This window comes from Lissotriton vulgaris, chromosome 5 (assembly GCF_964263255.1).
Source record: "Lissotriton vulgaris chromosome 5, aLisVul1.2, whole genome shotgun sequence".
Lineage (NCBI taxonomy): Eukaryota > Metazoa > Chordata > Amphibia > Caudata > Salamandridae > Lissotriton > Lissotriton vulgaris.
In genome coordinates, this window is record NC_141693.1 from 64595255 (window position 1) to 64621260 (window position 26006).

Here is a 26006-nt window from a genome sequence, read left to right on the forward strand (position 1 = left end):
TCAAAAGAGGAGAAGAGACTATACACATAGCCAACATCTATGGCCCGAACTCAACAGACAAAAAATTCTGGGAAGAGGTAGGAAGCGAGCTCAGCAGCATCCACGAGGGGAGCTGCTAATCACAGCAGGGGACATGAACCAAGCGATGGACAACGCCACGGACAGACACCCACACAGACCCAGCCACACAACGCAAGAGCAGACAACACTCAAAAACCTATGCGCCAAACTAGCACTGTCAGATCCATGGAGACTACAACACCCCAGCGCCAGAGAATACACATTCTACTCGTACCCACACAACTCATACAGCAGAATTGACTACATACTCATGTCCTCAACCCACACACACCTGACTGAAACAACGGAAATAGGCACCATAACAATTTCAGACCATGCTCACATCTCCCTCTCCATAAGCGGGAAACACAACGAGAAGCCAAACCGTAGCTGGCGCCTCAACAGCGACATACTATACAACCCAACAAACATAACTGAGGTAGAAGAGGCGATTAAGGAATATCTAACGTTCAACGACACCGCAGACACTTACACCACTACCCTATGGGAAGCACTTAAAGCCACAATAAGGGGGAAGCTCATGAGCATCAAAGCCAGGATGAACAGAAGCAGGAACAAAAAAAATCACAGAACTGGAGAGCCAAGATAAAAGAACTAGAAAGGAACCACAGCGTGAACCTGGTGGACAGGAACACCCTCACCACACTCACAAAGAAGAAGTACGAACTGAACAGGCTACTAAGTGAAAGGGCAAGCACTTGGATTAACAAATACAAATCCATTAACCTATGCTCAGCAAACAAAGCAGGCAGGGCCCTAGCAGGATACCTGAAAGCCAAACAAAGGCAGCACTCGGTCGCAGCGATCACAGACAAAAACAACAATACCCACACGGCCAACAAGCTAATCCTGGAAACCTTCAGGGGTTTCTACAAGGAACTGTACACAGCGGACAAATCACTAGGGGCAGACGGTGGCGCAAACTTGCTAGACAAACTTGACCTGTCCAAACTAAGCAATGAACAAAGAGACTCACTAGAGCAGGACATAACTGGAGCCGAGGTGTGGATGGCAATAGACTCGCTGAAACCAAATAATACGCCAGGGCCGGACGGATTCAATGCGGCATTCTATAAACAGTTTCAGCCCCTGCTAAGAGAGACAATGGTCAGAGTCTTCCAGACGTGCGCAGACAGGGGCAGTATGACTAACTCGATGGTGGAGGCAAACATAATTGTCATCCTCAAAGAGGGGAAGGACCCACAGTTCCCGCAAAACTATCGCCCGATCTCGCTAATAAACGTAGATTGCAAAATCTACGCAAAAGTAATGGCTGCAAGGGTAAACACATATCTACCTAACCTCATTCATAAATCGCAAGTAGGCTACCTAAAAAATAGACTCTCACAGGACAATACCAGACTACTCTGTCACCTCATAAGCGCACAGCAAACAACATGGAGAAGGCAGTCATGATTGCGCTTGATGCAGAAAAGGCCTTTGATAGAGTCGCGTGGCCCTTCCTCGACCAATCCCCTAAGAGGGGAAGGACCCACAGTTCCCGCAAAACTATCGCCCAATCTCGCTAATAAACGTAGATTGCAAAATCTACGCAAAAGTAATGGCTGCAAGGCTAAACACATATCTACCTCACCTCATTCATAAATCGCAAGTAGGCTACCTAAAAAATAGACTCTCACAGGACAATACCAGACTACTCTGTCACCTCATAAGCGCACAGCAAACAACATAGAGAAGGCAGTCATGATTGCGCTTGACACAGAAAAGGCCTCCGATAGAGTCTCGTGGCCCTTCCTCGACCAATGCATGCGCAAATTCGGGCTAGGGGATAAATACCGGGGTATGGTCATGTCTCTCTACAAAAACTCCAGCGCACGAGTGGAGGTCAACACAACCACGTCGGCGACATTCTCCCTGGAAAGGGGGACGAGGCAGGGATGTCCATTATCACCGGGACTATTCCTACTCGCACTAGAACCACTCCTCTACATGATCAGGAACAACCCGCTTATAACTGGAGTACAAGTAGGTGGACAAGCCTTCAAGCTGGCTGCATATGCCGACAACATCCTGATCACCACTTGCAACCCAGAAACATCAATAGAGGCCCTGATGCATACCGTTGAGGAGTATGCGCAGGTCTCAGGATATAAACTAAACCGCGACAAATCTGAATGCAAGCCAATGAACTGCCACACAACAAGGACAGTCCTAGGTACGTCTGGACTTGCGTGGCAAACGAAACCCCTGAAATACCTGGGCCTCGTCTTTGGACGACCCTAGACCACAACGAGGAGGCAATGCTGAGGAAGATCAGGAGCAAGCTAGAAGCCTGGAGTCCCAAATTCATCAGCTGGCGGGGTCGAGTCGAGACGATCAAGATGATGATCACACCAATGCTAAACTATCTGCTGAGCATGCTGCCACTAAACCCGACTTCAGACTTTCACAAAAATATAGACAAAGCAATCAACTCATTCCTCTGGGGGGGCAAAAAGGCCAGAATCAGCCTATCAAAGCTTAGACTAAAGAAAGACCAAGGTGGGCTGAACCTTACGAATTACAAGGCCTTCCAAATGGCCTGCCTAGCTAAACAGGGCATACACTGGATCTCCCCCACACCAGAGTACGTGCCGGTCTGGCTCGACCTGGGGGGAGCAGACCCAATCATGGCGCTAACGGCCAACAGACACCCAGAAGCAAAGAATGCAATCATCAGGAACAAAAAGACGGCACTACTTAGAGTAGACAGAGAACTGGAGGTCAGCATCAAAGGCTCCAAATGGGAATCAATATGGTACAACTCCAAGGTAACATACAAAGGGGGGATAATAGAGAACAAAGAGTGGTATAGCAGAAGCATCACGACGCCGGCCCAACTAGAGCTGAGCAGCAACCCACTCACATTTGAAGCACTGCAGCGCACGCACAAACTACCAAACAAGGAGTTCTATGAATTCCTCAGGATCAAGGCGGCCATCACCAAAGCCAACCTCTCGAAACACAAACCAGCCATCATACAGTACTCACAAAACCTAAACAAGACAGGCCACCAAACTGCTCACATTTACAAACTCATCACCCCCCGCACCACAACACTAAACAACAAAACACCAGCATTCTGGGAAGGGGAGTTACAGAGACCACTAAACGAAGACGAAAGGGCCAGATTATGGACCTTAGCATCCAAAAACAAGGTAACCCCACAACTAGCCCAAAGAAAATACTGGCTATTACACAGACTACACTGGACCCCGGCCAAGCTAGAAACAGTAGGAGCTAGTGAGAGCGGCACCTGCTGGAATTGCCACAAAGCAAGGGGGGACCTGGCTCACGCCCTATACGACTGCCCCAAGGTCAAGGTTTTCTGGCACAAAGTTTACGACCTCATAGACACGCTTACAGGCTGCCACATACAACGAGGCCTAGCAGGCATAACCATGGCCTTCCTGGCCACAGAGCTCGACTCCAAGGAGAACCGCAAACTAGTTGACGTTTTGCTAACGGCAGCCGCCAAAACAATTCTAGGGAACTGGAAGAACACGAGCAAAGCCACGTTCAAACGTTGGTTCAACTGGGTAACATTTCTACGAAGGGCAGACAACATCACCGCCAATCACCACGCCGCGAATCACACGGCCAGAGGAGACATGTGGGCGGCCCTGGATGCCCACCTGGAGCGATAACCCCCCTCTTTTTCCTCTTCTCTCTCTCTCTTTTCCTTCTCTCTCGTGCTCCACCACAAGCCAGACTGTATACCTTTGTCGTAACAGTCATGAATTGTGACAAAATGTTTTGTTTTTGTATATGTCAAATTTATTTTCAATAAAAATATTTTTAAATAAAAAAAAAAGCGTTGGACTCAAAGAAGAGCCCTGGGGAACTCCGCAGGGCAGACTGAAGAAAGGTGAGACAACGTTCCCCGATGCCACTTCTTGAGACCGTTCAGACAGAAAGGAGCACGGCAGGGACATCACCTTATCATGTGCGCTACACCCCGCATTGTTGCACCTCTTCTGCTCTGTCTCTGTCCATGTGAGCCTCTGTGCTACACCCCGCATTGTTGCACCTCTTCTGCTCTGTCTCTGTCCATGTGAGCCTCTGTGCTACACCCTGCATTGATGCACCTCTTCTGCTCTGTCTCTGTCCATGTGAGCCTCTGTGCTACACCCCGCATTGTTGCACCTCTTCTGCTCTGTCTCTGTCCATGTGAGCCTCTGTGCTACACCCTGCATTGTTGCACCTCTTCTGCTCTGTCTCTGTCCATGTGAGCCTCTGTGCTACACCCCGCATTGTTGCACCTCTTCTGCTCTGTCTCTGTCCATGTGAGCCTCTGTGCTACACCCTGCATTGATGCACCTCTTCTGCTCTGTCTCTGTCCACGTGAGCCTCTGTGCCACACCCTGCATTGTTGCACCTCTTCTGCTCTGTCTCTGTCCACGTGAGCCTCTGTGCCACACCCTGCATTGTTGCACCTCTTCTGCTCTGTCTCTGTCCATGTGAGCCTCTGTGCTACACCCTGCATTGTTGCACCTCTTCTGCTCTGTCTCTGTCCATGTGAGCCTCTGTGCCACACCCTGCATTGTTGCACCTCTTCTGCTCTGTCTCTGTCCATGTGAGCCTCTGTGCTACACCCTGCATTGTTGCACCTCTTCTGCTCTGTCTCTGTCCATGTGAGCCTCTGTGCCACACCCCGCATTGTTGCACCTCTTCTGCTCTGTCTCTGTCCATGTGAGCCTCTGTGCCACACCCTGCATTGTTGCGTCAAGTCTTCTGACCCCGACAACTCACACCTCAGTTCTACACTGAGTCCTTGGAGTCTAGTCCAAGGTCCCAAAACACCCACACACATCCCTTCTGATACTCTGCAGCCGCCTCTGTGGCTCACAGTATACGGCCTCTGATCCCAGCGCTCTGACAGACACACTGTGTGCTCTTTTACAGGTTCCTACAAAGCCCTCATGGAGCGGATTCACTTACAATCCCTAAACACAAAGAAACATACCTTGTATTTTCAGCAGCCTTCTCGAAGGACACACAACACCCCTAAATATACATTCTATCCTCATAAAAACTTAACAAGTTAATTCATTTGTGAATCGTGATCGTCCACAGACATGCCTTGTGCTCCTCTGCAGCTTCTTCCTCTGTGGAACTTACAGTGTCTTCACTTGTGAATCGTGAACACCCACATACACTCCCTGAACAGACTTCTCTTTGGGCGCCCACGGGTGCATTAAGATCCATAAACATCCACAGACCTACCCTGTTCTCTTCTGCAGCCTCCTCTATGGCATACACAGGGAGGGTGACCAGAAGACTCCATGCCACCGGGACTCAACTTTTTCCATTTCTGGGCTTTTGATTTAACAGATCAGTGCATTCTGGGAGTTGTAGTTTTGGTTCACGTTACTGGACCCTATTGCTTCAACACACCAGATGATAATGATATGTAAAAAGCAAAATCCAGGAATGGAAATGTGTTGTCCCAGTGACATGGAGTCATCTAGCCACCCTATAAAAAGGGTGACTTGTGATCTCTGAACACTCTCACACACAGCGTGTGCTCTCCGGCTGACCCTTAGTGTGTCTCACCAAGCTACTTTGTGATCCCTGAACATCCACACACATACCTTGTGCTCCTCTGCAGCCTCCTCTATAGGACTTGCTGAGTGAGTTTTATACTCCTTGGACTCCCGGCAGACCCAGCATATCATCCTCTGATCCTCTGCACAGAACAGCAGCAGTGCCTGGTTATGTGTCTCGCACAGACTCTGCTCCGGGGGCTTCACTGGGGGCAGATGAAGCTGTTTTGCAATTTCCACCACGTTCTTCAGTTGCCTGTTGGGCCGGAGGTTTTTCCCAGAAGATATTTCCCTGCACTCTGGACAGGGGAAGTTTTCATCTCTTCCCTCCCAGCTCTGGGTGATGCAGGAGCGGCAGAAGTTGTGTCCACAATCGATCATCACCGGATCAGTGAAATATTCCAAACAGATGGAACAAGTGGCCTCTTCCTGGAGGTTCCCGAGCTGAGCTGCCGCCGCCATGATTCAGGAATGCAGGAAGTGAAGGTAAGTTTCAGTTTCTCTCTTTGTGAAGTGGGTGTGTCTGTGCGTCTGTCCGTCTGTCCCTCTCTGCGTGCAGTGGGTGTGTCTGTGCGTCTGCCCCTCTCTGCCTGCGCCGGGACTTCCGGGTTCCTGTTACAGTCACAGATCAGAGAACTGACCCCTCTGCTGCCTCTGCTCTGACTCGAGGGTTCCCTCCTTTCTCAACTAAAATACCAGCAATTTGGTTTTATTCCCAAATTCTGTTAGTGCCGGGAGCGGGCTCCTAAACATGGATTTCTATAAAATCCTCTGTGTGGTTTTGAACGTGGCAATAATTTCTGCGTCTGTTTGTTATAATATTTGTTTTAGAACTGTACTGAGATCTGGAAAATAATTATGAAACCATTTCTTCCTGCATTTGCTGTTTTTTTTATTGTTCCAAAGACTGAAATATAACTGCTATCTCAATCCTTCCCCTTTTAAAAAAATCTTGCAAACAAGCCGAAAGGGCCTGGCGCAAGTCTTATGACCCGGCTAGGAAAGCTCTGTACCTCGCCACCATCAAGACCTATCATAGAGCCATCTGCAGGGCCAGGGCCGCCTACTTCTCACGTGAATTCAGTGCTAGTTCCAACCCTAGCAAACTTATCTTTAAAGCACTGAAAGATCTTACTGCCTGTAGAGCCTCTACCGCTGAGATCTGCTCTGCCTCCCACTGTGAGGATTTGGCCGCTTTTTTTATCAATAAAGTGGAAGGAATTTATCGAGCCTTTCCCAGCTCTACAGGTTCCCGGCAGCGTATCACAGCCACTTCTAAAACTACTCTCTCGCTGTCTTATCTTCCGGAGCTTTCTACGGAGGAGTTTGACAAACTCGCGATTAGGGTGAAATCGGGTTCCCCGAAAGATCCCTTGCGGCCCTCACAATTTAGAGAATCCTCCGTCTGCCTTCCTCCGCTCTGTAAACTTATTAATCTATCACTGTCCTCTGGCTCTGTACCAGTTGCCTGGAAACAGGCGCAGGTAATTCCTATCCTGAAAAAACCTGCTTTGGACCCTAAAAAAGCTGAACACTATCGCCCCATCTCTCTCCTCCCGTGGGCTGCTAAGCTGACTGAGGCCCATGTTAATACTATTCTAGCAAAACATCTCCATTCTGCGAATATTTTAGATCCCTCGCAGAATGGGTTCAGCCCCGGCCATAGCACCGAGACGGCGCTCCTGTATATGGCTGAACATCTTCGCATGTTAGAGGATTCAGGTCACACGGCGGCACTTGTGCTCCTCGATCTAAGTGCCGCCTTCGACACTGTCTCCCATGACATTCTACTCCAACGTCTGGTTGAGGCAGGGGTGGATAAGCTGGCCCTTGAATGGTTCAGATCTTTTCTATCTGATCGCTCCTTCAGGGTCATCACTCCCCCCTTTGAATCCAAACCTCATGCGATTGCCCAGGGCGTCCCCCAGGGATCGGCCTTAAGCCCCACTCTTTTTAATCTTTATGTCCAGCCACTGGCTGATGTCGCCATGCGTGGGAACCTCTCCATCGTGTCCTACGCAGACGACACGCAGCTTGCGGTTGCGATTAGTGGGGCTTCCGATCTCGAGGCAGCCAAGTTCCGTGAGGGACTCATATCTGTGGCCCACTGGATGAATGATAATTTCCTACAATTGAATGCTAAAAAAACCGAGGTGCTCATTGTGGGGAAACAAATTCATCTGTGGGGTGACAGCTGGTGGCCACGCGAGCTCGGTCCTACCCCTACCCCTGTCACTGAAGTCAAAAACCTCGGGGTATGGTTTGACTCCCAACTGAGCTTTTCCACTCACACTAAAAAGACTGCGGCATCTTGCTTTGGAATCTTGCGTCAGCTTCGGTCCACCTTCAAATACTTTGACGCTCCTACACGTCAACTTATTGTGCAAGCTTTGATTCTGTCTAAATTAGACTATGCCAGCTCTCTTTTTCTTGGAGTCAATCAGGCTGAGCTCTCCCGTCTCCAACGCGTCCAGAACGCTGCCGCCAGGGCTCTGGTTGGTTTGCCTAAATTTTGTTCAGCTAGGAGAACCATTTTTAATCTCCATTGGCTCCCGGTGGCACAGAGAATAAAGTTTAAATCTTTGATTTTGACATTCAAAATCCTTAAGCTTTCCTCTCCTCAGATTCTGCAGCAACTCATTTCTCCTTATGTTCCAGCTCGTTCTCTGCGGTCTTCTGTTCTCCACCTTGCCACTGTTCCCCGTTTCAAGAGATCCAGGATTGGCGGCCGCTCCTTCCGAGTCCTTGCCGCCAAACTGTGGAATTCCTTGCCCGTCCACATCCGTGCCATCGATGAGCTCCTGGCTTTTAGGAAGGCGGTTAAAACTTTTCTTTTCCCCTTAGCCCCTTAGTTCTTGTTGCCGTCGTGTTGTGTTTCCCACCTCCTGTCCGGTTTTGTTCTGCACTAGCGCCAGGACGCCCCTTTGCTGGGGCAGCTGTGCGCTCAATAAATCAGGATAACATAACATAACATAACATAACATAACGTAATAATTCATAATCAGGTCACTGGCATCACGCGCTATCGGAGGAACAATTTCTGCCGCAGGGTTGAGTAAATTATACGGCGAGATGAGGCAAATTATGCGGCGTAACAACAATCTCTGACCGCATTATTTCACTATTGTGCACTTTTATCAAACACAATCATTGTCTGAGCAGAGGTTGTATGTCATTAGTGCAGTTAAACATCTCACTACAACTTTCATCAGACAAGCATTTGCAATGCAATAGGTCTCGCATTTGCACGATTTTAAGCTATTGGCATGGTAATTGCGAAAACCTTTTAATTATGTTTTAAAAAACAAAAATATTAGACATTGACATTTACAATGCCAATAGCTTAACCCCTTGCATGCAGGTTTATTTCTCGTGCTGTGCGGGAGAAATAAACGGCCGGCTGGATTCGGACGGCTCCCGGGCATCGTGAGCACACGCCTACCATGATGCATGACGGCCGGGAGCCGTCATGAGCATACAAGGGGTTTAACTTGTGTAAATGCGAGACCTATTGCATTGCAAATGCTTGTTTTTCTTTTTCTCTGGTCAGTGGTTGTTGCCATTTGTTGGTACTTTTCAATTTCAAATGTTTGTCACTCATCATCACATCATCACTTGGTGCCGTCTCTTGTTGTTGTTCCTCATGCTTGTTGTCGCTTTATGCTTCTTGTTATTGCGTGTCCTTGCTTGTATTCATTGTTGGTTATCGTTGGCACTTCCTGGTGCTTGTTGTATTGTAATTTCATTTATATACCGCTTACTACCTCTAACAAGGCGTGGAAGTGCTTTTTCGGCAGGTAACATGCTACTCCAGAACCCATAAAGGATTAGTGTTGAATTAGTATAGTGAAATATGACAGTCATTTGTGTGGTGGATAGGTTATTCTGTTATTTGGATTCAGAAGGATAGCGGAGGGATAGAAGAGGGAAAAGGTTTGCATTTATGTAGCGCTTGTTAGACCTGGCACCCTTGGAGTGGGTCGCGCTTCCATTTTTTGCTGGTGATAGATGCTTTGGGCACTGTGCCACTGCTATTCAGTTCCACAATGCGAGTGCTCCCTATGGTAAATTGATGTATGGATTAGTGTCTCCATGATTGGCTGCTTTGGTTTAATTGTCAGACCCTAGTACAGTGCACTGCATGTGCCCAGGGTTGGTAAATCAAATGCTGCTGATTGGCTTGCAGCACTGATTGTGCCACCCACAGAAGCAGCCTGTAAAGTGTGTCTCAGGCCTGCCATTGCAGAGCCTGTGTGCAGTCTGGTACTGCCATGTTGACCGAGCAAGTGCATCAACTTGCCAGTCCCTAAACCTTCCCTTTTCTGCATATTAGTCACCCCTATGGTAGCCCCAAGGGCAGGGTGCATTGTATGTAAAAGGTAGGGCATGCCCTGATGTGTGTGGCATGTCATGATAGTGAATTACAGCCATCTTTGTTTTGCACTATTGCAAGGCCACCTCTTCCCCATAGGCCAGAATGGGCAGTTTGATTATAACATCTTAAAATCCTATCTGACTCAGGGAACTTGGTAGAAATTCGAGCTTAGTATGCCTTAACTCAGAATGATAAAATACATCTTTTAGTGAAGTTGGTTTTAACATTATGTGTTTGAAAATACCACTTTTAGAAAGTAGGTATTTTAATGCCTAACTATCCAAGCCTGCCTCTGCTAGGTTGTGTATTAATAGTCTGGTTTTTGAGTGACAGGGGCTGGGGGATTCCAGTAGACAGGGTGAGTCAGCACAGGGCTGAATCGAGCTGTCTGCATAGAGAGTGAGGCGAGGGGTGGCACCTGGATCTGAATAGGTCTGTGCTTACCTTCCACAAGGGTCCTTCTAGCGTGTTTAGAGAAGATTTATTGAATAGAGTCATGCTACACGCAAGCAGTGCAGCGAACTTTACCATCTTAGGCGACCTAAATCTTCATCTCGAGAATAGTGGGAAAGCAGATATTGCCAGTTTTTTGGCTGACATAGAGGCTTATCAGTTGGTTTAGCGTGTCTTTGAGTGTACGCATGTGGCAGGGCACCTACTGGACCCCATATTCTCTCATTTAAGTTCGCTAAAGGTTCAGCCGCCCGTTCCGCAGGCCTGGACAGATCACTTTTTGGTCTCTTTCTCGCTGCGATGACGGGGAAAGTCGGCCATGAACCGTCCATCCCCAGTTTTAAAACGTCCCTGTCATAAGTTGGACATCGGTCTTTTTTCAGCTTGTTTGTCCAGGGACAGGCCTCAGTTGCCACTGGACGTGGAGTTGGCAAATTCGCATTTCCAGGACTGGTTGATGCTAGACCTGGATAGTTGCATCCCGGCTAAACTGAGTGGGAATAATCAAGGGCCGTCCAACCCTTGGTTTAATAATTCATTAACTAAAGCCAAAAAATATTTGAAACAGCTTGAGCGTGCCTGGAGACGTGGCAGCAAAAATTCAATACCGAGCGGCTACTAAGCTTTATCACAAAGTAATTCGGAGACCACGAGCGAAGTTTGTTGCTGAGAAAATTTCGGTTAGCACCAACCCCTCTAAGACTATCTTCTCTTGCTTAAGCGCATGAAGACCGCGGGCATTACTGAGGTTTCCCCCATTTCTTCAAACCTTCAGTGTAAGGATCTGGCCAGGTATTTTGTGAACAAGGTAGAGAAGATATATCTTGGCCTGCCTACCATGGCCTCATCTGCTGCGTTGGTTGCGCCAGGGGATATCGGACCCATGGTGGGCAACAACTTGTCATCTTTTCCTCCTCTGTCCTCCTCTGAGTTCGAGTCCCTCTGTTTGAAAATCAAATCGGGCTTGCCAGCCGACCCTCTGACACCCGCCCACTTTCGTCAGTTTCATGCTCTGATTTCACCAGTGAGTGTTGATCTGGTCAACCTTTCTCTGTCCTCAGCATCTGTACCAGTGGCGTGGAAACACGCCAAAGTCATTCCGCTGCTAAAGAAACCGTCTCTGTATCCTTCTGAGTTGGGCAATTATCGCCCCATTTCCCAGCTGCCTTTTTTGGCTAAATTGGTTGAATTTGAGCCAAATAGGAAAATCCCTGGAGGAAAATCTTACAAGACTTCACACTTTCCTTACAACCATTATACTCGTGTATTTCACCATGCACCCACTTTACCAATAAAACCGATACGGATCCCAAGTATACTCTTCAAGCTGAAATGTAATGCTTACACTGTTTTATTTATATAAATTCTCCTTTGTCTCAAAGTTTAAAATTTCGGAAATAATACCGAAAGGTACATACCATCAATATATTAAAACATTTTATACAATTTATACATTCCACTGTGTGTGGTCCCAAAAGTCAAGACAATAATAAAAACACAAATTTAAAAGACACAGTCATTAAACAAAGCATGAGATATACAACCCCAGTAAGACAGCAGTTATGGTTGTCTGATTAAACATCAGTCTGATCCAATAGCCCTATATGATTTACGTGGAACCATTTGTACAGGAATATCCCTTGTATCTAGAAGTCCCTTGGCTTTTTTTGGATTCCTTAGTTAACACAGGCGTCGACGCGTTTCGGTTGTTACACATAATATATACAGGACCACCTTCTTCAGGACAAAATTTCATATGAGGTCACTCCTCTCATAAGATACAAATATATCATAAGAACTGGCAGTTACGCTGTAGGGAAAGGCCCGGATATGGTCTTTGTGAGAAGTTGGCCTGGTATATGATGTTCACTATTCTAGTGAGCACCTTGCACCAGTCCAAACAACCCTTATGGTGATGGTTGTAAAGTCAACCTTATAGGCCAGCTATCCTAGTGGTAGCATGGACAAAGCAGTCTTAGGCTAAACTTAAGAGGGCATGTGAAGCCAGCTGTTTTACTATATGTAACCCCTTGAATATCAAATGAAAGGACACCACACAGGATATTTATAAAATATAGATGTATTTATTACTAACACAGTCCCTCTGAGCTCTTTATGAGATCAGAGGCCCAAGCACATAACAAGCAATTCAATTTAAATACGTTAAGTTGCACAAAATATGGAAAAGCCCTGGAGGCCCGTCAAACCATATACTGAAATAGTGGTATAAGAACCACTTCACAAACAAGTAGAAGGCCTAGGGCCTTGGGACTCGCTGGGACTACACTGGACTACCAAAGGTTAGGAAGTTGGAGGCCCACAGGATGCGTGTGCAGTGTCTAAACACACACGCGTGCGCCCATAGAGAATCAATGGGTGCGTAAATTTAGAAAGTTATAGATTTAGAGCACTTCCAGATGGACTAGGAGAAAGCTACTGAAAACATAGACACTAGGGTAGTCAATACCCACAGGAGCACCGGAGTACTCGCGTTACCTCACCCACAGGAGCCGGGTGCATAGGTGTCAAAGTGTGTCGGGTTTCGTCGCTGAATCCTATGGAGACCTGTGAAAAGATGCTGCAGGCGACCAGGAGGAAGATGTCCGGTTGGATCCAAGGGTGGATTGAGGATGAAGAGGACCTGAAAACAGAGGGGACAGAGTCTGGGTCACTAGCCAGTGACCAAGAACGAACCAGGAAGGAACCAGGCGATGTTGCGAAGCAATCAGGTGATGTCGTGAAGCTTGTCTCTGCAGCCACGTGGACCTAGAGTCGTCGACTACGTCTTGGAGCTGGTCACGAGCTGTCCCACGAAGGTCCTCGCTGTTGGCAGTGTCGGTTTCCGGATTAGAGTCAACAAGCCTTGGCAAAGGCAACCCACGCAGGAATCGAAGATGGCTTCTCACTCAGACCAGCAAGGTCTGAGGGGGGCTCTCCTTTGCAGGGGAGCAGGGGCCAGTCTGGAGCAACCAGACCAGTGGTGTAGTTTCAAGGTTTCGTCGTCACAGAGGCCACTAGCCAACGGGCAAGTGACCGGACAACGCGTCGAGCAGGAAAATGCAAAAGGGCCCCACGCAGCACTCGGTGAGTGTGGAGGGGTGATCTTCGGTGCAGTTGGTGCTCGGGCTGGGGCTGCTCAATCCCCAATGCACATCTTCCAGGATGCCTCAGAAGTTGCAAAGGAAGCAATGTGCTGGTTTTTCAAGATGGCCGGTCCCACGTCTCGCGTCGCCTCCACTGGTCTCAGCTTTGCTGTGGATCAGGCTGAAGAAAGTCTGGAAGTCCGGGTCTTGTCAGGCTCTGTGCTCGGGCTCTGGCGGGAGCGTCGACAAAGCAAACCGTTGATCGCTTGATGGTGCCTGCTTTCACAGGGTGTTTTTTAAGGGAACAAGTGGGACCCAATTGGTAGCTGTGGACCATGGGTATCAGTTATTTTAAGAGAAACAAAGGTCCAGAGCTGAAAAGGGATATAAAACAAATGTTATATAGACCACAATAGGCTGCTATATATTTTCCTTGCCCAGCCGGACAGGGAATTTAATATTGAAGAATCCAAGTGTTTAGCAGTTTAGATATATTTAGCAACAAACAATTTTTTGCAGTCAGGCACAGTCCTGCACCGTACTGGAGAAGTAGGAATAGAGAGGAAGGAAATCAAAGGAAAGGTTCATCCGGCAAAGGGAGTGAGCGAACTGGGCACTGTTTACAATCAAAATTAGCAGTATTTCCCAGAGTAGCACATACGTACAATAATATACAGTGGTCACCAGTATGTCTACTAGGAGGAGTCGACGTTTCGATCCCGTGCTCAAATTAAAAAGGGATCATCTTCAGGACTTAACAATATGATTGCCTGGGTATACAGTATATACGCCTGTTAGTGAGGAAAACAGGGAAAAAGAACAAAAAGGAATTGCAGTTTTAGTTTTGGGACGTCAGCTGAGCCACGATGTTCAACATTCGGATTCGCAGTGATGAGGTGCCAGCAAGGGCATGCTTTTTATTTAAAAATTAGGGGTGGGGTGGGAAAAGGGGATGTTTGGTGCACTTATCACTCCTGTGGTAGGGTGGGGGAGTGGGTTGCTAATTTGTAGTTATTAACCGGGGCCTCCGTGATAGTGAGGAGTGATCCAGAGTGACCAATTGCTGGATATGGCATTGGTAGAGTTAAGCCCGCAAGCATTAGAGTAACTTGGAGCGCTTTGCGTGGCGTATCAATTCGGGTACGGAGGGAGTGGGTATTTACAACTGACTGTGGGAAATTGGCAGTGACGACGAGCAGGCAGTGAATGCAGGAGCGGCGGGTCAGAATATACCTCTTAAGGGGTGGAAAGAGGCCTCAGGGCGTGCGTAAACACAATGTGTTATCTGGGAGGGGATGAAGATCTCATGCGGCAGTCCTCCTTAGAAGCAAGGCGTGTAATAACGCTAGTTGCGCTGTAAAGGGGGGGAAAGGTTAACGCTATTGAATTTGGTCAAGAAGTGACAAGTAAGGTGACTTAAACTGAGAATAACATACCCAAGGCTACAAGGAACTGTCTTTGGGAGGGAATGGAGATCATATGCGGCAGTCCTCCTTGGAAGCAGAGCGTATGATAACGCTAGTTGCGCTGTAAAGGGAGGGAGGGTTAACGCTATTGAATTTGGTCATGAAGTGACATGTGAGGTGACTAAAAATTGAGAATATCATACCCAAGGATACAAGGAACTGTCTCTATGTTCAGCGCAGAGATTGGGCGCTGGCAGGAATACTTTGTTGTTAAGTTGCGGTCGCATGAATCAAAACGATCCGCTGAGGAAAAAGGCAGCGTTTATTAAATAAATGGCCTTTAAAGTGGGGGGCGGCAGCAGGCCTGAGGGCAGTTGACTTACCGGTTTTTGAACAATGTCTCAATGGCCGCGTGGGGTTGCTCTGGGGGTTCCGCGCTGATACAGGAGCCTAAGCTTGTCGGCAGCCATTACTTAATTCCGCATCGTCATGTGATCCCATCCCGTGACAATGAAGCGAGACCTGTGTGCTGGGGGCCTACAGACAATGTAGCGGCCATCTTAGAGTGGTAGAAGGGATTCATCATTAAAGGGTGTTCCTCCTGAGTGAGAGGGGACGATGGACTCTAGTGCTTGAAATTGGTGATTATTAGAACCTTTTTCGGCGCAAGTGAGTGTTGTGAATTACAGCGTTAGCTAGGTATCAGGTACATTGGAGCGAGGAAGAACTACATTGTGGTGTTGGTTAGTGAGGATAAAAATCGGCGCAGTGACTTGGTGCAAGGGTGACTATGTACAATATGAATTGGTACATTTAACGAAATTGCAACATTATAACAGGGTACATCAAAGAATTGCATTGCAAATTAGGAGACCCTGCAGTTAACACACTCTGCACCATTGACGTAGAGTCGCTGTACACAAACATCCCCCAGACGGCGGCTCTACTTGTCATCCAAAAAACTCTTGACTCTCGCCCCCGTCCGCACAGGGTCCCCACCCTATTTATTCTTCAATTGCTTGAACTATGTCTCTCCAGAATTTTTTTTACATTTGACAATGCATTTTATCAGCAAATAAAGGAACTTCCATGGGGGCAATTTTTGCCCCTAATCTAGCTTTTCTTTTTATGGATGCCCTAGAAACCGGATCAACCTTGACGGATGGGAACCCATTCCTACCGGCTCCCAGCAGCAGGAGGTCAGACTCGTGTCTGTGACAGCAGCATTCATTTTGTGATGCTGAGGCTCTGGTTAACTTTAACCGGGATTAACAGTAACTACATGTCTTCTCCCTCTAGAAAGGTAGAATGCTACCCAGTCGCCAGAACAGGCGAGGGGGTAGTATTCCAAAGTGTTTGACACCTTGCACAACATGTTTTGATAAAGCCAAACCAAAGTTAGCAATAACCGTGAGGATTATAATGCACTTAAGAGTATATGGTATGGCTATCGGCGACAGAAGCCTGGCTATACCATCTACACGTTGCCTCTGACTACTGCGCTCCTATTTCTCTTTAGCACCTGCGGCGGAAGCCGGGTGACAGCCTACTTGTCTTATTTTTAAAAACCTCACTGTTAAAATTGTTTATTATTTGCGGCGTAATTTAGCGTTTTAAACTTGTTTGTGTTTAAACTCTTACCGCACTGTCAGCGCGTGCTCTCCGTGCTCACAGACGATTAGGCTTTGTGGCAGGAGACGCGTCATTAGCCCCCGCTCGCTCTCCAGGTCCAAAAACTACAAGTCCCAGCGCCCTTGCACGATCGTAGGGACTACAAAGGGAGGAGTCGCGCTCTGGTAGCGAGATACCTTTCCCCATCGGCGACAGAAGCCTGGCAATACCTTCTACACGTTGCCTCTGACTACTACGCTTCTATTTCTCTTTAGCACCCGAGGCGGAAGCCGGGTGACAGCCTACTTGTGTTATTTTTAAAAACCTCACTGTTAAAATTGTTTATTATTTGCGGCGTAATTTAGCGTTTTAAACTTGTTTGTGTTTAAACTCTTACCGCACTGTCAGCGCGTGCTCTCCGTGCTCACAGACGATTAGGCTTTGTGGCAGGAGACGCGTCATTAGCCCCCGCTCGCTCTCCAGGTCCAAAAACTACAAGTCCCAGCGCCCTTGCGCGATTGTAGGGACTACAAAGGAAGATGGCTACCACTTCGCGCAGCGAACGCGATCAGCGAATGCGCCATTGTCGCGCTGGAGTCGAGCCAGAGTCTAGCCCGTCTGCGCTCGTCCGCGTCTCGGAGGCGGACGGCGCGGCGGGAGGGGCTGGCTCTAGGCTCATATATTCGGCTGCTGATCTCCATTCTCTTAGGAAAGGTAGGGGTGTGTGTAGTGTGATCTTTCCTGGGTGATGCAGAGGCAAAAGGCGGTGCCAGGGATGTGGGTGGATACCAGGGAACTTCCCGGTGCTGGGGGCTTTTAGCCCTAAGTCCATTGTGAATTATAGGTGTCTCTTACTTAATACTTGCTCTTTGAGCAAACATGCTCTTGATATTTACGAGCTTTTGACTGTCGAAAAACCTGTTTACCTTATGCTTACTGAAACTTGGCCAGGGGAATCTTCCAATCCGCACATTGCGACTGCTATCCCTCCTGATTATGTAAATTTCAGACATGACAGACTTAACGGCAGGGGTGGAGTGGTGGCGATTGTGGTCCAGAAATCTGTCTCATGTTCGGTTATCCCTTTGGAAACCATTTCCGGCTGTGAGTCCCTGGCCTTTTCTATAGCCCTTTCTCCCCATCAAGCCTTCTCTGGGCTCCTGGTCTATAGACCACCGTGTCAGCTGGGGTCCTTTTACGAGGAGTTGCAGGTGTTGGCCTCGGCACTTTGTATGAAGACAGAACACTGTATTGTGCTTGGGGATTTTAACATACATATGGATGTGGAGATGGATGGTGATACGATTAAAATCAACGAAATCACAGCCCCTTTGGGACTCATCCCCCATCTGGCTGTCTCGACTCATAACAAGGGCCACACCCTTGATCAAGTGTTCTCTACCATTCCGCTTGCCATGACCAGCCCTGTCCCTGTTCTCTGGTCGGACCATTTTCTGATCAGTTTTCAGATCCTGGGCACCAGTAAATCATCCTGCGCAACGTCGAGTCATCCTAGGCAGACTGGTCGGGCATACCATCGGGTGACCCCTGATGCTTTGGCCCAGGCCTGCCTGGGTCATCCTTGCCCCTTATCAGGAGACCTAGAGAGAGATCTCGACTTGCTGCAGAAATGGCTAATGGAGCGATTAGACGAACTAGCACCGGCCATGGCTCCCCGGACAACTTTTAGGCGGGCCTCTGCTCCTTGGTTCACTGAGGCTTTGGCACTGGCCCAGCGCAATTGCAAGGTAGCAGAGAGGCTCTGGTGACAGCCGTATGATCCTAGGGCCAAGGCTGCCTATAGGGCTACCATTAAGATCTATCAAGCTGACATTCTGGCCGAAAAAAAGAACTATTTCTCCGCAAGAATTGAGACTGCTTCTAGTAGCTGCAGGGACATTTTTACTGTTGTAAAGGAGTTTATAACTCCTAAGGCAAATGCATCGCACCATGAGTTTTCTGAGCCGTGGGTGATCTCGCTAGCTAGCTTTTTCACCACTAAAATCAAGCGGATTCAGGACTCTTTTTCCTCCTTGGGCCGAGTGTTATCACCACTCCAGGGGACCAGCCGACTTTCAAAGCTGGAACTGGACCCTCTCTCGGAGTTTCCATCTCTCTCTGACTCTGCCTCACAGGACCTCCTAATCAAGCTTAAGTCTGGCTCACCCTCTGACCCTTGCCCCGCTAAATTTCTGGCTAGGGTTGCAGAGGTCTTAAACCTGCTGATTAATCCCATCCTTAACCTATCACTGACTAGCGGTGTGGTTCCCTCGGTTTGGAAACAGGCAATGGTTGTTTCCACTTCTTAAAAAATCGGGTCTTGACCCCGAGCTCCACGCCAATTATAGGCGTATTTCCCTCCTGCCAGCTCTCGCAAAGATAGTGGAAAAGCATGTGCACACTGTGCTTTCCACTTTCATTGAAACCCATAGCCTGCTGCATTCCACCCAGTCTGGCTTTCGGTCTAACCTTAGCACCGAGACGGCACTTCTGGAGGTCAATGAGGCCATTAAAGAAGTGATGGATGCAGGAGGAAGGGCCATGTTGATAATGTTAGACCTGTCGGCAGCCTTCGACACCGTCCCCCATGAGGGTGTCCTTAGCAGGCTCCATGAGATCGGCCTGAGGGGGACAGTGTTGAGTTGGTTTCTATCTTATCTAGCCGGTCGCCGGCAGGTGGTCTGGGCCCCCCCTTACTCAGCCGAAGTACCACCTCTGGAGGTCGGAGTTCCACAGGGCTCGGTGCTGAGCCCGACTCTATTTAATATCTTTCTGGCCCCTTTGGCGGTGCTGGTGGAGTCCTTTGGGGCCCAGATCGTGTCATATGCCGATGACACCCAGCTCCTTTTCACGTGTGGGAAGGGGGCTGAGTTTGACGGAGAGAGCATCCGTGGGTGTCTTGGGGCTGTTTTCGAATGGTTTCAGCAAAACAGCCTCAAGTGCAACCCAGATAAATCTGAGGTGCTTTTTTTCGGGTGTCAGGCTGACCCGAGCTGGCAGGATTGGTGGCCGGTGAACATGTTCCCTCTCTGGCCGCGAAGAACTTGGGGATCAAAATGGATAACAACTTGTCGCTTAAGTCCCAGATCCTTGGATTGTCCGGCCCTTGTTATGGCCTCCTTAAAATGCTGCGTACATTTCTTCCCCTGCTCCCGCTTGAGCATAGGAAAACTACGGTCCAGGCTTTGGTGTGTTCAAGGCTGGACTATTCGAATGTCCTATACCTAGGGCTTCCCGATTATCTACTCCAAAGACTCCGGGTGGTCCAAAACTCGGCGGCACGGGCGATTTTTGGCCTTCCGCGCCGAGCGAGAGCCTCGGATCTTCTACACTCCCTACACTGGCTGCCTATTCGGAAGCGGATTGTTTTTAAAGCACTTACGCTGGCGCATAAGGCACTCCATGCTGTGGGAGCGGAATATCTACAAAAACTTCTTGCTTTCTACAAGCCAACTAGATCCCTAAGATCGGAATCTCTCGGCCTTGCCGTTGTTCCTGCTGTCAAGAAAGCAAGGACGGGGGGGGCGTTCCTTCAAACGCCTGGCACCCCAGCTATGGAATACTCTTCCTTTGTCACTCCGCTGTACTTCGAACCTGTTGACCTTCAGAAAGGGTCTGAAGATGTGGCTTTATGTACAGTAATTTGCTTGATCTCTTTCTCCTTTTTGCCTGTCTCTTGTAGTCGGTTGTGGGTTTGAAAGCGCCGGGACACTCCTTGGAGTAGCCGAGCGCTATATAAGACACCCATAACATTAACATTATATCATAGAACAGCTATGAGGACATGGTTCCGAAAGCTGCAGACAGGCTCAGCTCATTCTAGAGCCTCATCTCACATAATTCCAAGCACTCTGCCTTCAGGATTGTCAAGGCCTGCCATAGGAGTGACTTATAGGAGTATATGTGTCAATATAAGGTTAGATATAGATATACTATATCTAAAGCAAAGGGTGATTACACCACCTTGCACCAGCTGAGTGATCAGCCAGTGGTGTCAGTTTGGATGGCCAGCCAGGGGTGGCATAAGATATGCTGCAGCCCCTGGTAGTATGAGTATAAAAGGGGTAGGCCCTTAGAACTCAGGACCTGGGTCCATGGGTCAGTACAAAAAAGGGGTCGGTCTGAGTTTCAAAGATATCATACAATTCAAAATGGACACACGATCACCATTAAATTTGAAACAGGTCAGAAAAATAGATCAACTTATTCATTTCATTCATTTTGGCATTTTATTCATGCAAGGTCAGAGTACGATCCAATTGCAGCCAAACTTATGAATTAGCGAATTGAAGTATATACATGTAATTGTAACGTCATTACATTCGATATTCGGAATAGGTGCTCTCGGTGAAAGGGGGAGGGTAAGTGAATAAGTGAAGGGGACAGGGTAAAGGTGTTGTGACATAATTATTACATCCAGATTAAAAATTGAAAAACCTCTACAATCAAGTTAATGGGCAAAAGTTCCCAAAAGTCACATCACACATAGATAACGAGAGTGCATCTCTTATTTAGCTCCTATGGTGTGTAAAATGGAGGCGTAGTTCTACGTTTCGACCCCGGTTACGCTAAAGGGCGATTCGCGGCCTCATGTTGGGGTCTTCATCAGGAAGAAATGGAGAGCATCATCAGACGGTCATCATATGTTCCGTCTGTAAAAGGGGCTCCCTCAAGCTCCAATGAATATTTGCGTGCTGATAGTCACACAGCCGTTGGGCACAGGTAGTTCGATCCTCGAAGGGTTTATTTTACTTTCAAACGGGAGCGCACAGCCGCGCTGCTTCTCCGTCGGCGTCCTGCATCCGAGTGTCCACTCATGTATATACTTCAATTCGCTAATTCATAAGTTTGGCTGCAATTGGATCATACTCTGACCTTGCATGAATAAAATGCCAAAATGAATGAATGATCTATTTTTCTGACCTGTTTCAAATTTAATGGTGATCGTGTGTCCATTTTGAATTGTATGATATCTTTGAAACTCAGACCGACCCCTTTTTTGCAGCCCCTGGTAGGCCTTGGATGCACCTATCCCCTGAGTACCTAAGGTACACTATACAGGGACTCACAAAGGTGACCCAAATCCCAATTGGTAATGTACCTAAAGTACATTGTATGAATTTAGATAGAGAACAGCTGGGCTGTGGGTCTGATCAGCAGGCCCACAGCCACATTAAGTCGAAAACCAGTAAAGCAAAAAGCTAAAAGTGAGGTGACCATAGGAAAGCAGACCCTACTCTCCTACATAACCCCCCCCCCCCCAAACTTAGGGACATTAAACTAACCTTGACCAGTTGAGTCTTCATGTTCTAAGTGGAAATATCTGGAGAGTCCATCTGCATTGCCATGGTCAGTTCCCGGTCTATGATCCACTATTAAGTCCATCCCCTGTAGGGAAATGGACCACCTAAGAAGTTTGGGATTTTTACCCTTCATCTGATTTAGCCACAAGAGGGGCTTATGGTCTGTCTGAACTTTGAAGTGAGTGCCAAACAAGTATGGCCTCAGCTTCTTCATGGCCCAAACCACAGCTAAGGCCTCCCTCTCAATAGCTGACCAACGTTTCTCTCTAGGGGTCAGCCTTCTGCTAATAAAAGCAATGGGCTGGTCTTGACCATCTATATTCAGTTGAGAAAGTACAGCTCCCACACCCAACTCAGAAGCATCTGTTTGGACAATGAACTCTTTGGAGTAATCTGGACTGTTCAGAATAGGTGCAGAGCACATGGCCTGCTTCAGGTCATCAAATGCCTTTTGACAGCTAACTGTCCACTCAACTTTCTTTGGCATTTTCTTTGAGGTCAAGTCATTAAGTGGTGTCACAATGGACCCATAACCCTTAACAAACTTTCTGTAATAACCAGAAAGGCCCAAGAAAGCTCTGACCTGTGTCTGTGTGGTTGGAGGAGCCCAGTCCTTGATGGCCTGGATTTTGCTCTCCAATGGTTGAACCTGACCCCCACCTACAAGGTGGCCCAGGTACACAACCTTACTCTGCCCTATCTGGCAATTAGTAGCCTTGATAGTTAGGCCTGCCTGCTGCAGGGCCTCCAAAACTTTCTTCAGTGTGGATCAGGTGATCCTCCCAGGTGGAGCTAAAGACAGCAATATCATCTAGATAAGCTTCACAAAAGTCATCCAACCCAGTGAGAACTTGGTTCACCAGCTTTTGGAAAGTGGCAAGTGCATTCTTCAAACCAAAGGGCATCACCATAAATTGATAATGACCTCCTGGGGTTGAGAATGCTGTTTTGGCTTTTGCATCATCAGCTAACCTGATCTGCCAGTAGCCTGCTGTCAGGTCAAATGTGCTCAAAAACTTGGCAGAAGCCAATTTGTCTATGAGCTCATCTGCCCTGGGTATTGGATGGGCATCTGTCCTGGTGACAGCATTGAGACCTCTGTAGTCTACACAAAACCTCATCTCTCTCTTACCATCTTGGGTGTGAGGTTTTGGCACTAGAACTACAGGACTAGCCCAAGGGCTCTCTTAGGGCTCAATAACTCCCAGTTCCAACATCTTCTGTACGTCTTTCTTTATACAGTCCCTGACATGGTCAGGTTGCCTGTAGATTTTACTCTTGATAGGCAGACTGACTGTCACCAGTGTCCACCTCATGGGTACACCAGGTGGTCTGACCTGGGGTCAGTGAGAACATATGTCTAAAGGACTGGAGAACTTGTCTGCAGTCCTGTTGCTGATGGTCAGTGAGGCTGCCACCTAAGGCCACACCATCAACTGAACCATCATCAGGGTTCTGAGTCAGCAGGTCTGGGAGAGGGTCACTCTCTTCCTCCTGCCCCTCATCTGTAGCCATGAGCAAGCCCATGTCTGCCCTGTCAACATATGCATTGAGCCTGTTCACATGGAGCACCTTGTGGGGGCTCCTGGGATTTCCAAGGTCCACCAGGTAGGTGACCTCTCCCTTATGCTCAATGATCGTGTAGGGTCCAAACCATTTGTCTTGGAGTGCTGCTGGGGCCACTGGCTCCAGCACTCACACTTTCTGTCCTGGCTGGTACACAGTCAGCACAGCCTTTTGGTCATGTCAAGCTTTTTGGAGTTCTTGGCTTGCCTCCAGGTTTTTGGTTGCCTTTTCCATGTACTCAGCCATCCAGGAGCGGAGACCAAGTACATAGTCCACTATGTCAAGTTTAGGCTTTTTGAGAGGTAACTCCCATCCTTCCTTCACCAAACCCAGGGGTCCTCTTACAGGATGCCAAAACAAAAGTTCAAAAGGGCTGTACCCAACCCCCTTTTGTGGGACCTCTTTGTAAGTAAATAAAAGGCAGGGTAGAAGTATGTCCCATCTTCGCCTAAGCTTTTCAGGTAAACCCTTGATCATACCCTTTAAAGTTTTGTTGAACCTTTCAACTAAACCATTGCATTGTGGGTGATAGGTTTGGTGAACTTATAGTTGACACCACATTCCTTCCACATAGCAGTAAAATAACCAGACATGAAGTTGGCATCTCTATCTGATACTACCTCCTTAGGAAAACCCACTCTTGATAAAACTCCCAGGAGGGCTCTTGCCACAACAGGTGCTGTTGTGGTCCTAAGGGGAATTGCTTCTGGGTACCTGGTGGCATGATCCACTATCACCAGTATAAATGCTGTTTGGGGATCCATTGGTCCAACAATGTCAATCCCTACTCTTTCAAAGGCAACCCCCACCACAGGTAGTGGTATAACGGGGCCCTTTGTTGTGCCACCTGATTTGCCACTGACTTGGCAGGTCACACAGGAGCGACAAAACTCCTTGGTATCTTCTGACATATGGGGCCAGTGAAAGTGAGGGACAAGACTGTCCCAAGTCTTGTTCTGGCCCAAGTATCCTGCTAGGGGAATATCATGGGCCAAGGTTAGAAGGAAGCCCCTAAATTACAGAGGTATAACCAACCTCCTGGTAGCACAAGGCTTGGGGTCTCTAGCCTCTGAATAAATGAAACCATCATCCCAATACACTTTATGGGTACCTTAAGCATTCCCAGCAGCCTCAGCAGCAGCCTGCTGCCTGAGGGGTTCAAGAGAGTAACAGTCTAATTGTGCCTGCCTCAAGTCTGCCCTTGAAGGCCCCCCCTGTCCCAAGAAACTCAACCTGGTCAGGTTCAAGTTCTTCTAGGACAGTTCCTTCAGGGGTCTGACTATCAGCTTCCGGAGAAGGCTGATCTTCACTTTGAGGCAGGCGGGAAAGCACTGCCTTAACCCTACTGCTCTTTCTCTTGGGTGGTACTTGGTCCATAGTTACAGGATCCAAGACCTGTTCAGGTAAGCACCTTTTGGTCTGTGACCTGTTCACAGCAAGGACATGTGCTGATATTCCCAGCATTTCTGCATGGGTCCTATATTCCACCTCATACCAAACTGAGGTTTCAAGATCATTGCCCAACAAACATTCTACAGGAAGGTCTGAACTCACAACAACTCTTTTGAGGCCAGTTACCTCTCCCCATGAGAAATTAACAACTGCCATACTATGGGTGGTAGTGACATTGCTAGCATTGGTCACTAGGTAATTATTACCTAGTATGATCTGCTCAGGGTCCACAAAGCCAGGTGTCACCATGGCGACACTAGCACATGTGTCCCTGTAGGCCTGAGCCATTTTTCCATTCATTAAAGGTGTCTGTCTGTACTTGCCCAGAGTACTGGAGCTCACAGTAGAGGACATACCCATGTCCACATCACAGATCAGAACAGCCTGAGTTGGTACCCTGACTAGGCCAGGATCCATCTCAGTTCCCATGGTTAACCCTACTATAGCCTTGGGTTGAGTACTACCACTTCAAACTGTACTAGAGGTGCATCTGCCTTAGGGGCTGTAGTGGTAGGAGTTGTACCTTTCTTGGTGAACTCACCGAACCAGTGAGAGGCATCCGGGTGGTTATGCGCTATATAAATGTAATTTTTCATTTCATTTCATTTCATTTACAAAAGTTACACCAAGGTTTCTTTGGACCTTCTTTCTTCTTCTTCTTCTTCTTCTTGGAGGTTTGGGACCCCCCCCCCCCCCTCATTAGGTTGTTGGGACCGTGTTGAAGACTTCTGGTCTTTTGGTTTCTGCTCCCCACCCTTCTGGTCTGCCTTTTTCTGATCACCTCCTTGGTTCTGCTTTTTCTGCTTAACCCTGGTTCTAACCCCTTTGTCTGTCTTCTTTCCCAATTCTTGGGGAGAGGTCAGGTCAGAGTCAATCAGGTGTTGGTGCAATAACTGGTTCTGACAATTATTAAGGATTTGTTCTCTAATGATCAAATTATACAATCCTGTATAGTCCTTAACTTTACTTCCCAATAACCAGCCTTCCAGAGCCTTAGTGGCACTATCAACAAAATCAGTCCAGTCCTGAGTCTGTGTCTTCTGGGTATCTCTGAACATTAACCTGTATTGTTCAGTGGTTAAGCCAAACCCATCAATCAGAGCACTCTTCAGGACAGTGTAATTGTTAGC

General features: G+C 47.9%; 1 protein-coding gene across 1 annotated transcript in view; it reads right to left on the bottom strand.

Annotated features, from left to right (window-relative positions):
• Nucleotides 1-6106, bottom strand: part of LOC147710178 (E3 ubiquitin-protein ligase TRIM39-like) — a 112393-nt gene extending 106287 nt beyond the window's left edge. The window contains exon 1 of the mRNA XM_086920866.1: nucleotides 5676-6106. Coding sequence (XP_086776992.1) covers nucleotides 5676-6089 — 414 coding nt within the window. The 5' untranslated portion in view covers nucleotides 6090-6106. The remainder of the gene's footprint in view (nucleotides 1-5675) is intronic.
• Between the last annotated feature and the right edge of the window lie 19900 nt (nucleotides 6107-26006).